At 52.1% G+C, this 12,040-nt stretch overlaps 1 protein-coding gene across 11 annotated transcripts in view; it reads left to right on the top strand.

Moving 5' to 3' along the window:
* Window positions 1-12,040, top strand: part of ADARB1 (adenosine deaminase RNA specific B1) — a 141,688-nt gene that overhangs the window by 61,061 nt on the left and 68,587 nt on the right. For 8 of the 11 annotated variants that reach the window (XR_007149673.1, XR_007149674.1, XM_047846936.1 and 5 more), the window contains exon 1: window positions 10,032-10,131. The exons of 2 other annotated variants lie outside the window; for them this stretch is intronic. Coding sequence is in view for 7 of the 9 variants with exons in the window: in XM_047846936.1 (XP_047702892.1) it covers window positions 10,032-10,131 (100 nt within the window). In the remaining 2 variants the exon portion in view is untranslated. Of the gene's footprint in view, window positions 1-497; window positions 521-10,031; window positions 10,132-12,040 lie in introns of those variants that run through there. One more of the 11 variants, XM_047846939.1, reaches the window with a different exon arrangement.

Here is a 12,040-nt window from a genome sequence, read left to right as displayed (position 1 = left end):
TGTGAACCCTTGTCTGGCTTCTGTGTGTCCTTTCCTGGCCGAATGGAGCCATACTCCCACTCTGGTGTCCTGCCCTTCTGTGGCTGCCTTCTCTTCTGTGGCTGAGCAGTGGTGGGGACAGGATCCTGGGGGGCAGGCCTGGCTGGGCCACTGCTAATGTCTGTGGTGTAATCCAGGGGGCTAAAAGTCTTGGCTCACATTCTGTCTATGAGGCACAGAATTCTAGAATTTTAGACTGACGGGAGGCTTCGTTGCATAGAGTTGCCTCTGGGCACGGGGAGGGGGGGCAGGTGGTGCTGCCACAGAACCCCTCTGAGTGTTGGCTCAGGGTGGCACCCAGCTCTCCAGGCTCAGGGCGATGGGCCCCCTTCCTGCCCGCCGCAGGCCTCTGGCAGACGGGGGGCAGGAGTGAGTCCCCAGGTGCCTCGTGCACGTGGCTTGTACAGACGGGACATGAGGCCTGTGGCTGCCTGCACCAGGACCCCGGATTTGGTGGTGGAGGTGCTGATGACACCTCCAGGTAAGACTCCAGCCCCTGCCCCCCGACAGTTGAACAACAGCTTGGCCGAAACTCAGCTCGGAGGTCACACCGTCCCTTTCCGAGAATTTGGTGACACTCCATCGCTGTCCTCAGACGTGACTTTATCTCCTCAGGAATTGGATTATGTTGGTCTCGATTCCCTTAGAATTCTTTATTTGTGAATTTCAGTAATACTGACGAGAAATATGTGAGTTTTCTTTGTTTCTATCGCCTTTTCTACGCACATGGGTGTCTGTCCAGTGGCTGATTCAGATCTTTATTTCTGGGATGTTTTCTTCCATCATGACGTGGAATGTCTTCCTGGTTTATATGTTCTGGTTTTTGGATCCACACAGTGTGTGCCTTTGGCTCTGCACTCTGTGAGTCCGGGCTGTCATGTTTCTAATCCCTTTTCCACTGTTTTCTTCTCCACTTAGTCTTGTTTGAGTTTTCAATCAGATCAGAAATTTTTGTCTATATTGTACGTTCCTTGTACATACCTATGTTTATGTGGCTTCCTTCCTTTATACACATCCAGCTGGAAAAAGCCCTGAATCATTTATAAATAGATGAAGTTAGCCAGAGGTTTCTATTCTAGATTGAGCAAAATCACTTTGTCTTCTTTGAAAGACCAACCAGTTCTACTTTATATTTCAAAAGTTTTGTGTTTTATTTGGTTTTTTAATAATCAGTAATAATATGCGTTGTTTTTAAAGAATGCTTCCAAAACTCATCTTTAAAGAAATCCCTGCTTAAACCATGACTGTCAAATACATACCCCAGTTTCGTTTCAAATTTATGTTCACACTTGATCACCATATTTCTTCCAAACCTTTCTTCGGTGTGTAGCAAGAAGTTAGAGCTCTCCCCGGTAGCCCCAGGCCTACTGGCTTTGAGTTGTCCCCTATTGCCAGCACTCATTCATGGGCTCACCTCGGCCATCTGCGGGCCCTCTCGGCCATCTGCAGACGACCTGGGCCACTATCTGCGGGCCATCTGGGCCATCTACAGATCACCTGAGCCATCTCTGGGCCCCCCTTGGCCATGTGCAGATCACCTGAGCCATCTGTGGGCCACCTGGGACGTCTCCAGGGCCCCTCGGCCATCTGCAGACCACCTGGGCCACCATCCGTGGGCCACCTGAGCCATCTGCAGACCACCTAGGCCATCCGTGGGCCACCTGAGCCATCTTTAGGCTACTATCCTTAGCTTTAGGTTCCTTTAGGCTTTTGGAGCTAATTATAGGGCCTTCAATTCAAGTGCCTTTTTTTCCTTATTTTTTTTTTTCCTGTCAAATCCGATACCTGCTATACTTATTTGAGAAATGTAGGTTTTGATTTTAATGTAAAATTCCTTGGTAGAGTTACCTTAAAAGAAAATGGCAAAAGCTTAATTGAATTTATGATTTTAATTGAGTGGGGGAATTTTGCAAATAGACTGAAACTATACTTATCTCTGTCTGTCTAAACCCATTGTAATTTAGGAAGCGGAGACGTTCATTTAAAGAAATGTGTATGTATTATTTTGACCTAAAACCATAAGGAATTATAACATAAAAAAAAAGAAATTTGAGCGATCTTGTTTTTGCTTTAACTGGGCAACTCTGTAAACGAGCCAAGAGCGTGGGTCCCAAGGTCGAAGTGTCCTGGATTCTGAACAACATTCTGCCGCTCACTCAGCTTGTGACCTTGGATGCGCTACTCGAGCCCCTGTAGCTGGCGGGCTCCTCTTCATAACGTGGTGGCGCCCGTGATGTGACAGCGGCCAGAGCCCAGCTGGGCACCATGCCCTGCATGCACCCTGCCTTCCCTTGGCCCCCCCGGTGAGCGCGAGCCTGCGCATGGGCCATCCCGCCTCCTGGGGCGTACGCGAGGAATCTGAGGAGCCACGACGGTGAGAACGTGCCCAAGGTTCTCTGGCTAGCCGGAGGTCAAGTGGGCCTTCAACCAGAGAAGGCTTGGGCTCCGTGCTGGTTACCGTGGTGCTATAATCGTGGCCACGCTGTACAGCTGTGTGGGTTGTACACTGCACAGCTCTGCTCACAAAGACTTGAGTGACATCTCTGATGGTTGTAAAACAAAGGGTGGCCGTGTCCAGCTGCCCTTGTGCAGTCATTTCAGTCTCCTTTACTGAGATTTGGTGAAGTGTGAGCACGCTGGCACACGTGTGGTGACTGTCAGCTGACATTCTCTTGGTGAACATAGTCCACACTCTGCCGTAGGGGCTGCTCCCTTGCAAGCTCCCTGCCCATCCTTCCCGTCCCATGACCTGCCAGCAGCGGTGCCCTTCCTGGCTCAGTCCCGGTCTATCCTGGGCTCTGTCCGTTCTCGTGACTTGGGGTCCCACCCCCTCGCACCTCTGTCGGCCTCGGATCCTCGGGATCTGCAGACGTCTCTGACCACAGACAGCAAACCGGACCCCTGGTTCCTGACCCCACCCACAGTCTGCCCATCTCTCCAGGCTCTCGGGCTGCAAGCCATGGCCGTCCCCTCATTTCTGCTCTGCCTCTAGGCCACCGGGAGAGCCCGTCTGCCGTTCCTTAGCATGTGTCCACGTTGGTTATTTCTCCTCTCTACCGTCATGTGCTCTGAGCCATTGGGTCTGTCTGTACCAGTCAGCTGACTGGTCTCCCTGCATCAACCCTCACCCCATACCTGTTCTTCACCAGAGGCCAGAGGCCAGGACTAGGGTAATCCTGGGCAGAGGGACTGCCAGGTCCCTGCACTGGCCCAGAGGCCCCTCGAGCTGCCCTCTTGGCCTCCCGGTCTCCACCTCTGCCGGTCCGGCCTCCTGGCTGTTCCCGGGCCATGCCAGGTGCTGCCGCAGAGTCTTGTCCCTCATTCTCAGAACACTCTTCCCCGGCGCCACCTGCCCGTTCCTCGTGTTTGTTGCCCTGCAGCCTCCCTCAGGCCTGGGGAGCACGGCCGCCGCCCTCCTGCCCCTGTCCCCTTCTGGGCCGATGGCCGCCTCCTCCAACGTACGAGGCCGTTCCATTGTTTATGGTGCTCCCCGTCGGTGGTCTTCCCCGCCCTTGGCGGAACAGAGGCTCCGGGGGGCAGCTGCTGCGGTCCATTTGTCCTCTGACCGTGTCCGGCTCCGGGCCCTTCCCCAGTAGGTGCTCACCATTAGTTCAGTGAGTGAATGCATGCGTATTTGCTGTTTTTCTTATTAACACATAGTTTTGAGGCACTGTCCTGATAAGTCGTGCTTCAGTTTCTCACGTATTGATTCTGCGTAATAACTGACTCGTTGCACAGAGCTTAGAATTCTAGTGGAATAAACTCCTTTTTCCTTCTTAAAAGAGGCAATAATTTTTAAGGGTCTTTTCATAAGTTAATATTCTAAGAACATTAAGTTTTGGAGTCTTTCCTCTGAGGACGCTGATAAAAGTGAAATTAATGAGGCACCAGGAACGTCAGGTGCTAAATGGCGCACAGCTGTTTATGACACTGTCCTGGCATTCCAGTAGGCCGTTCACTTGCAAAGATGTGGCAGCTGGAGTCGGAAACGGAGGCACCGTCAAAGTTGGAGAAAAGGTCTTCAAAGTACTTCTTTAAAGCATAAACTATCAGTTTAGTCATTACGGAAACCTTGTCTGGTGCACGAAATCGCTGCCATTCTGCTGTGAATCTCTTGAAGCTCAGGAATGCAGGCATTCTCCTTTTGTGCTGCTATTAAATAATCCTAAAGGTAGAAGGAAGAATTGGGAAGAAGAAAGAAACAGATGGCTTCTGCGTTAGGACCTTACTTGGGCCCCGGTAGGGTCGTGTGTGTGGCTCCGAAGCACGGACGCCCCGGGAGGGCTCGTTCTGGGTCCGCGGCACCCACCCGCCACGTCGGGGCACCGTGTGCCTTGCCACGCCCGTGGACCCTCAGCTTCTCTGACTTTGAAGGAAGCAGAAAATATGGCATTTTTTATGTTCGGAAGATCGACCGTGCACTGGGTTGTGTCCCGCGATGAGGAAAAAACGATCAGTTCGTGAGATGGTGGCAAAATATACGTGACTGCCATTTTTACCCAGTGTTTTATATGAATGCAGGGCAGATGTCAGATAGGATTGCACAATATGACGGCCTGTTTTTTGTTTCATAGACTGTTACCTGCCCTTTGGTTAAGAGGCAACACTAAGTAGACTTGGGAGACCAGTCTGCCTAAGTCTACGTAACACTAAGTAGACCAGGCCGGTCTCGAGAATGGTACTGCTGTCCCACTGTCCCCCCGGGGCTCTACTTTATGACATCGTGGGGAGGCCAGTGCCACCGAAAGAAGACTTTATGACTTACATTTCCCTAGAGGAGGGGCCGTGCAACACGGACCACACAGTGAGCCAGGCTTGGTCCAGGGTGAGGAGAAGGACTAGGCCAGAGCCTTTCTTAGGGTTTCCACAGGAAGGGCAAGAGGGGGCAGGGGGAGCAGTTGCAGATTGGCCGTTTGAATGATCACGGCAGGCTTTGGGCTGTATTTGGTTTCTAGTTGCCTGGTCCCGGGCCCTGGAATGCTTTAGAACAAAGGCAACACTAGCTTGATGTGAGAGTTACATAAAGAAGTGAGGAGGTTGTTTGCATAAGAAGGTACACTCCTGGCTGACCCCTTTGCTGTCTTTAAGAGATGGCTCACCCTGGGGACGCCTGGGGGGCTCAGTCGGTTGAGCATCTGACTTTGGCTCAGGTCATGATCCCACGGTTCGGTTCGTAAGTTTGAGCCCACATCGGGCTCTGTGCTGAAAGCTCAGAGCCTGGAACCTGCTTCTGATTCTGTGTCTCCCTCTGTCTCTGCCCCTCCCCTGCTCATACTGTTTCTCTGTCTCTCAAAAATAAATAAAAACATTAAAAAAAAAAAAAAAGAATTGGCTAGCCCTGGGAGGGGCAGTCTCTCCCTGGGTCTATAAGGTGCCTAAATGCCAGAGCATCAGGACAAAGAAAATAGAGTTAGTATGATTTTTCCCTGCAATAAATGTATGCCAGGTAGACAAATGCAGCATCTAAGAAAGCAGTTGGAACGATGTCTCCATTGACAACGTGGCGTGCGTAACCCAAGGCAGACACGCAGACGTCAGGATGACACCAGCGGGGGGTCTACTAACAAACTTACCGCTGTGTCTTTCACAGCATTAACTATAATTTCCAAATTAACTTTTAATGATAGCATATCTCTTGGAGTGTGGTCTTAGTGTGTTTCCACTTCAGGCAGCGTCTTAGTTGACAGATTCCCACGGAGCAGTGCGTGGAGTGGGTTTTCGTCGGTCCATATGTGCGCTGGTGTGGTGGGTAAGCTCTGGCAGGCACCAGCCAGGAGCCTTTGAGTCAGTCCACACAGCCTCTGTACCAGCCCTTGATTTAGCAGTTTTCTGCTTCTGGGTTTATCTGATTCGTGCCGTAAGAATTTTATGCGTAAGCGCATACGCGAATTTTTCACTTCGCAAGTTTTTCTTTTATGAATACGCTTTTTATAAATTGCGATATGTCTTGATGTAACACGTTTTGTCTCTTTCAGGTCAGGGTTGTGACAGAGATGGAGAAATCGTAATTTTCTCATCTCAAGGGCACAGAGAGGAAACTGGTGCCCCGGGGTCACCCAGCAGCTTGTTCTGACCTCCAGGTGGCCTTGCCTGTGCTGTGCCTGCGGGTGAGGCAGGGTGGGGCTGACGTGGCTAGCCCCCCTTTCCAAGTGGGGGATGAGCTAGAGCCTGGGGCCACCACTGAGCTCAGCTTTCTGGAGAGACCAAAACCCTAATGGAGAAAGAGAAAACATTAAAAATGGGAGTGTCTTCTCATAGCACGGGGATGTTCCTTGTTTTTACCCAACTTCTTTGACCATTATTTTCTCAGAATAGTCTCTTCATAAAAAATCTAGAGCCCAGACAGCTTTTTACCATTTACCTTAAAAAAAAAAAAAAAAAAAGCTATGTTGCATTATATCTGGATTGCTCAAGATTCTGACAGTATTAAGCTCTTTCTTCTGCATAAGAGAGTTCCAGAAGTTCTGGCTCTATTTCTCAAATTGCTGCTTCCTTGGTTCAGTCCCCATTAAGATACCCTTGGGCCCAGTCCCAATGGCTGTGTGCGCTCCTCCAGCCCGTGTGTCCTCGGAGGGGTTGGAGCCCGTGTTGTTCTCTGTGCTCCAGGCCCAGTGGCCGTGTGCTCCCTGCCTGGGCCCTTGTGTCCTCAGAGGGGTTGGAGGCCATGTTGTTCTCCGTGGTCTTCTCACATGAGTCCCTTGCTGTGCTCTGGGTTTTGAGCTTCTGGCTTGTCCTCAGCATCTCCAGCCTGGTTAATCAGAGTGTGTGGCCATTTTCACGGTTAGGTACCTGACTTGTTTTGATGCATAGCAAGGGAACAATTAATAAAAAACAAACAAACAAACAAACATGGACGTACCCAGGCTTTAAATACAATAAGTAACTTGGTATTATAAAATAAGTCCAAAGAAATTTTCTCGCTTCTTATTTAAAGTAATTGAAGACTGCATATGTTTTCCTCCATGGTTTCCTTTGTGGTTTCTTGGTTCTCATTCCTGTGGGTTCCTTTTAAATTCCTCCACTGGGGATAGAGTGTGCTTCTGAACTTGACAGGGATTCCAAGCTCCCAATGTCCCGAGTGGCCGCTGGCAGGAATGCCAGTGCAGGTGCGTGGTGCCGGCGGCGATTTTTTCCAAGGCCACTTGTCACGTGAAGTTGCGAAGGCGGTGATGTCTGTCTGGAGAGAGGGAGGTTGTTTGGTGTCCAAGTGCTGCTTCTGCCAAACTAGGGCGTCTTGGGTATGTTGGGCCAGGCCTTTGTGGCCACAGCACAGCAGCAGGGCACCTCCAGCTTGGTGGCCACAGAGCCGTAAGAACTCCGCCTGCCTGTGCGTTGGTCCTGCGTGGTCCCCGTGGGAACCATCTGGCTATGCACGTGGACGGTGCCCAGACCTGATGTTCCCCGCCCCCGCTTTCAGGCTGGGTTCCTTCCGGTGTCTCCTAAGAGCCGGGTTCTGTGGTTCCACCTGCCGCTGCACTTTCCTCTTCCTCCCTGAGGATGGGCCGCGGGTTCTGTCCCGCCGGTGCCTGGAGGCTTCGTAGGGGTGGTCTGCAGGGCTGGCATGGCACCGTGGGCTGTCACTGTCACATTAATTCCCCCACCCCCAGCCCCACACCCATCTCACAGGCCGAGAAGGCTGTAAGAAAGAAGGATCTCTCTGCTTCCCGAAGGAATCTGTCCCAGACCTGGGGAAGAGCCTTTGCCAGAAGCTTCTCTCTCAGTCCCACCCCCAAGGCCATGACATCCTCCATGAGTTTGTAAGCAACAGAGACATGGGACCACAAAGTCTAAAATACTTATTACCTGATCCTTAGTCCAAACGATTAAAAATAAAATACATAATTGAGTTTAAAATAGTACAAAATTTGACTATATGCCTGTCAAAAATGTGAATTTCAGTAAACAAGCAAAATTCGGTGATTTGTTCATGTTTTCAGAAAATACTTTTTAAAAAATTATCTATTAAATGTAAGTTACAAAATATAAATTACAGTTAACATCAAATGTTTAAGTCAAATTATTTAAAGACAACTGAATTTAAAAAAAAATTTTTTTTTTTTTTTTTTTTTTTTTTTTTTTTTTTTTAATTTTTTTTTTTCAACGTTTATTTATTTTTGGGACAGAGAGAGACAGAGCATGAACGGGGGAGGGGCAGAGAGAGAGGGAGACACAGAATTGGAAACAGGCTCCAAGCTCTGAGCCATCAGCCCAGAGCCCGACGCGGGGCTCGAACTCACGGACCGCGAGATCGTGACCTGGCTGAAGTCGGACGCTTAACCGACTGCGCCACCCAGGCGCCCCAAAAAATTTTAACATTTATTTATTTTTGAGAGACAGACAGAGAGAGAGCCCAAGCAGGGGAGGAGCAGAGAGAGAGGGAGACACAGAATCTGAAGCAGGCTCCAGGCTCTGAGCCGTCAGCCCAGAGCCCGACGCGGGGCTTGAACTCACGGACCGCGAGATCATGACCTGAGCTGAAGTTGGACGCTTAACCGACTGAGCCACCCAGGCTCCCCAAATGTTCATTTATTTCTGAGTGCTAGACAGACAGAGCATGAGCAGGGGAGGGGCAGAGAGAGAGGGAGACACAGAATCCGAAGCAGGCTCCAGGCTCCGAGCTGTCAGCACAGAGCCCAACGCGGGGCTCGAACTCACGGACCATGAGATCATGACCTGAGCCGAAGTCGGACGCCCCACCGACTGAGCCACCCAGGTGCCCCGAAAGCTGATTTTTAATTTAACACTTTGAAAATTTAGTTAGATCACATTAATAATTTTATAAAAAGTGGAACTCTCGGCGATGGTGGTGTCCCCCGTCGATCTGGCTGCCAGCACAGGGCGTGAGTTACCTGGAGGGTGTCTGGGCGTGCACACGCACAAATGTGAGCGTAATAGGAACTGCTTCGTATGGGGGCACACTCCTCAGGCACCGTGTGCAGTCGTGCGGAATCCCGTGTCAGCTTGTGTGCCTGTAGAATAGTGAGCTGGAAAATGGATGCTGGGCGTTACTGGGAAGGAACTTTGTTGTACAAGATATGATTGCTCTGCATTGAGAGGAGAGTTGGGTGAGTTCATCGGTCTCCTCTTCTACCCCAGTGCTCTGCCACGGCATCCTCCCCCTCCTGACTCCTCCCAGGACACCCCGGCTCTTCAGGGCTTTTGGGTGCAGGTGCCTTTTGTTCCAAGGATGCAGAGCCGAGATCTGGGATGGTGTCTCCCTGGGGCCTGAATGGCGTTCGTCTGGACAGGAGGGTGTTGAGGGCTGCGGCTTGTCCCGCGTCAGCCCTAGATGCTGGATCCCAGAGACAGCCCCCAGGGCTTGGTGGCCTGTGAAAAGGCTCGGTGGCCCCCCCCCCCCCCCCCCCCCCCCCCCCCCCCCCCCCGGCTGTACCCCCCGCAGAGGAGCCGGCAGGTCTGTGTGTGGCTCCGGAGGGGAGGGGGACACGATCCCTGGAATGGGGCTGGGAGGGGGCGGGGAGGACGGTGGGAACATAGGTGGGGCGTGCCCCACATCCAGGGGCCAGGGCTGTGGTCCCGCACCGCACCGTGTGGCAGCTGCCTGCTGGGGCTCAGCGGGGCGCCCGTGCCCTGTGCATTTCCGCAGCTTTGTTTTGTAAACCGCACTCCTGTAGCGACACTTCCACCTCCTCCTTTGAGGAGCCCTGTCCCTTTTAAAGGCGACAGCAGCCTTTTCCAGGCAGGACTGTGCGGGTCCCAGTGGAGCTTCCCGCTGCCCTGGAAGGGGTCCCCGCGCGCCTTTCGCTCCCGCTCGCGCTGCTGTGTCCGGGCCCGCACGGAAGGGTTAACTGTCACACGTCACTGCTGGGCGGTGTGCTTCGAAGGCGCTGTGGTGTTGGCGAAGCCCTGGTTCTGCAGTTTGAGGGATGAGCCGGGGGCAGAGGGGGGCTGCTTCCCCGAGGCGGCAGGGGGTGCCCGCTGGCGGCGGCGGTGGTGGCCAGGGGGGCCGGGCGGCGCTGGCCTCGCTCGTCCGCATGGCCTCGCTCCTTGCCGGCCCCGTGAGCACGGGGGCCTTCTTCGGCATCGCGGGGCGTCGATGGAAAAGGAGGCGCAGGAAACGCTCCGAGAGGAGAGGTAACCCGTTTGGCTCTGATCCTAAAACGTAAACGCTGGGCTTGCCTGTGATGCCATGCTTTCTGGGGCGGACTGCTTCGGGGTCCTGCCGATGCCAATGCCGGGGACCTCCCGCCTCCCCTTTCCAGGTGCCTGGTTCCTTACGTTGGCGTCGCATGCAGTTTGAGAGGGGGCTTGTTTTAGAAGGTAGGTTTAAAAGCGCATGTATAGAAGGCATTTTAGCCTCAGTGTTTAAGGTATATTTTTAGGAAGAGATTTATGAAGGCTTAGGAGTTTGTAGTGTTGGGTACTAAAAGATTTTTCCTCCTGAGACAGACGCCTCATAATGACTTCTCCTTCGCTGCCCCTCTTTGTTGGTAACTTTTGTAGCCTTAAAACTCCTCTTCACGCTGTGGGAAGTAGGGCTGCGGCAGCCCTTGTGAGAATAGTTTCCTTTTAAGAACACGGAGAACAGGTTCCTTGCATTCAGCACCAGGTCATTTTAGTCTCTAGTTCAACTTGATGTTTTAGGGCATTGAAACTCTGCGTACCTTTTCCTAACACCGGGCTTAAAAGCTCTCCGTGACGGTAAAAGTCACAAACCACTGGCCGTGGGGCGAGCTGTTGCTCAAAGGGTGTTGAGGGTTCCCCGTCCTCGTACGCCGACGGTTAACTAATCGAACGTGTGTCGGGTGAAAAGATGCTTCTGGTGAGGGACTGGCCTGCCGTCCAGTGAGCCTCCCTTGGTGGGCGTCCCCTTCTTGCCCACCAACCAGTAGGACCAGGACGCCGTTGCACTACCCCAGAATGCTCGGGACGATCTGTGGCCGGAGAGTGTCACCCCTGCGGGGAATAAGGCGAGCCACCGTGTTCAGTGTGACTTCCCAGAGAAAAGACGAAGAAAGCCACCTGAGAGGAGCAGTCGTGCTGAGTCCAGAAAGATGCTTGCGCCCAACAGAGCTGTGTCTGGGAGCAGTGAGGGCGTCGTCATCTGTAGACTTCAGGGGCGGACATCCTGCCGGTGCGTGCATCCGGGAGGAAAGCGCCCGTGCCCAGGGGACGCTTGCCCAGGGGACCCGGTGCCGGGGCCTGCAGCTGTGGCACACCCCTGCCTCAGGCTGCTGTGCTGCCCTTTGTTCCCTCAGTTAAGCATTGAAAAGAAGGGTGTCCTTAAGACAAAGGTAAAAGCAAAAACTAAGAAATGTTGATTAAACACCCTGAATTTAGGATGGCCACTATTCTTTTCCATGGCCCCTCATCACTAAGCATTTGAAGAAAATATTGAAAAGTACAAGAATAATGGTCAGTTTTTGGCTTTTTTTTTTTTGGAACTTGCTGTGATTCGGATGGTTGGTGCTAGTCCCACTCGATGGGGATGAATGTCCAAATGTCCTCTTCGTGCATTCTAGAATCTTTTTCTCCTCTAGGAAAACCATTTTCAACGTTTATTTATTTTTGGGACAGAGAGAGACAGAGCATGAACGGGGGAGGGGCAGAGAGAGAGGGAGACACAGAATCGGAAACAGGCTCCAGGCTCTGAGCCATCAGCCCAGAGCCTGACGCGGGGCTTGAACTCACGGACCGTGAGATCGTGACCTGGCTGAAGTCGGACGCTTAACCGACTGCGCCACCCAGGCGCCCCTAGGAAAACCATTTTCAAACAGGCTGTAATTTTGGGGCAACAGCGTGAGAGACAGAGTGCTGCGAGATGGAGCAGTCAAGCCCCCGGATCGAGCGAGTGGTGTTCACTGCGCGGTCCCGTGTGTGGAAGCCCACGGTGAGGGTTCCCGAGCATGTTGTGTGTTAGTTTCCCTTTGGCCTTTAAAAATGATCAGTGTTCCACTTACATCAAATGGGCAAAGTTTTACAAGATATGAAACATAGTCTCTTAGTATTATACAATCTTAAGGTGCTCCAAATCACGTGTGTT

Source organism: Prionailurus viverrinus, unplaced genomic scaffold (genome assembly GCF_022837055.1).
Source record: "Prionailurus viverrinus isolate Anna unplaced genomic scaffold, UM_Priviv_1.0 scaffold_42, whole genome shotgun sequence".
Lineage (NCBI taxonomy): Eukaryota > Metazoa > Chordata > Mammalia > Carnivora > Felidae > Prionailurus > Prionailurus viverrinus.
The sequence above is the reverse complement of the archived record's forward strand: the minus strand, read 5'-3'. Positions and strand labels throughout refer to the sequence as shown.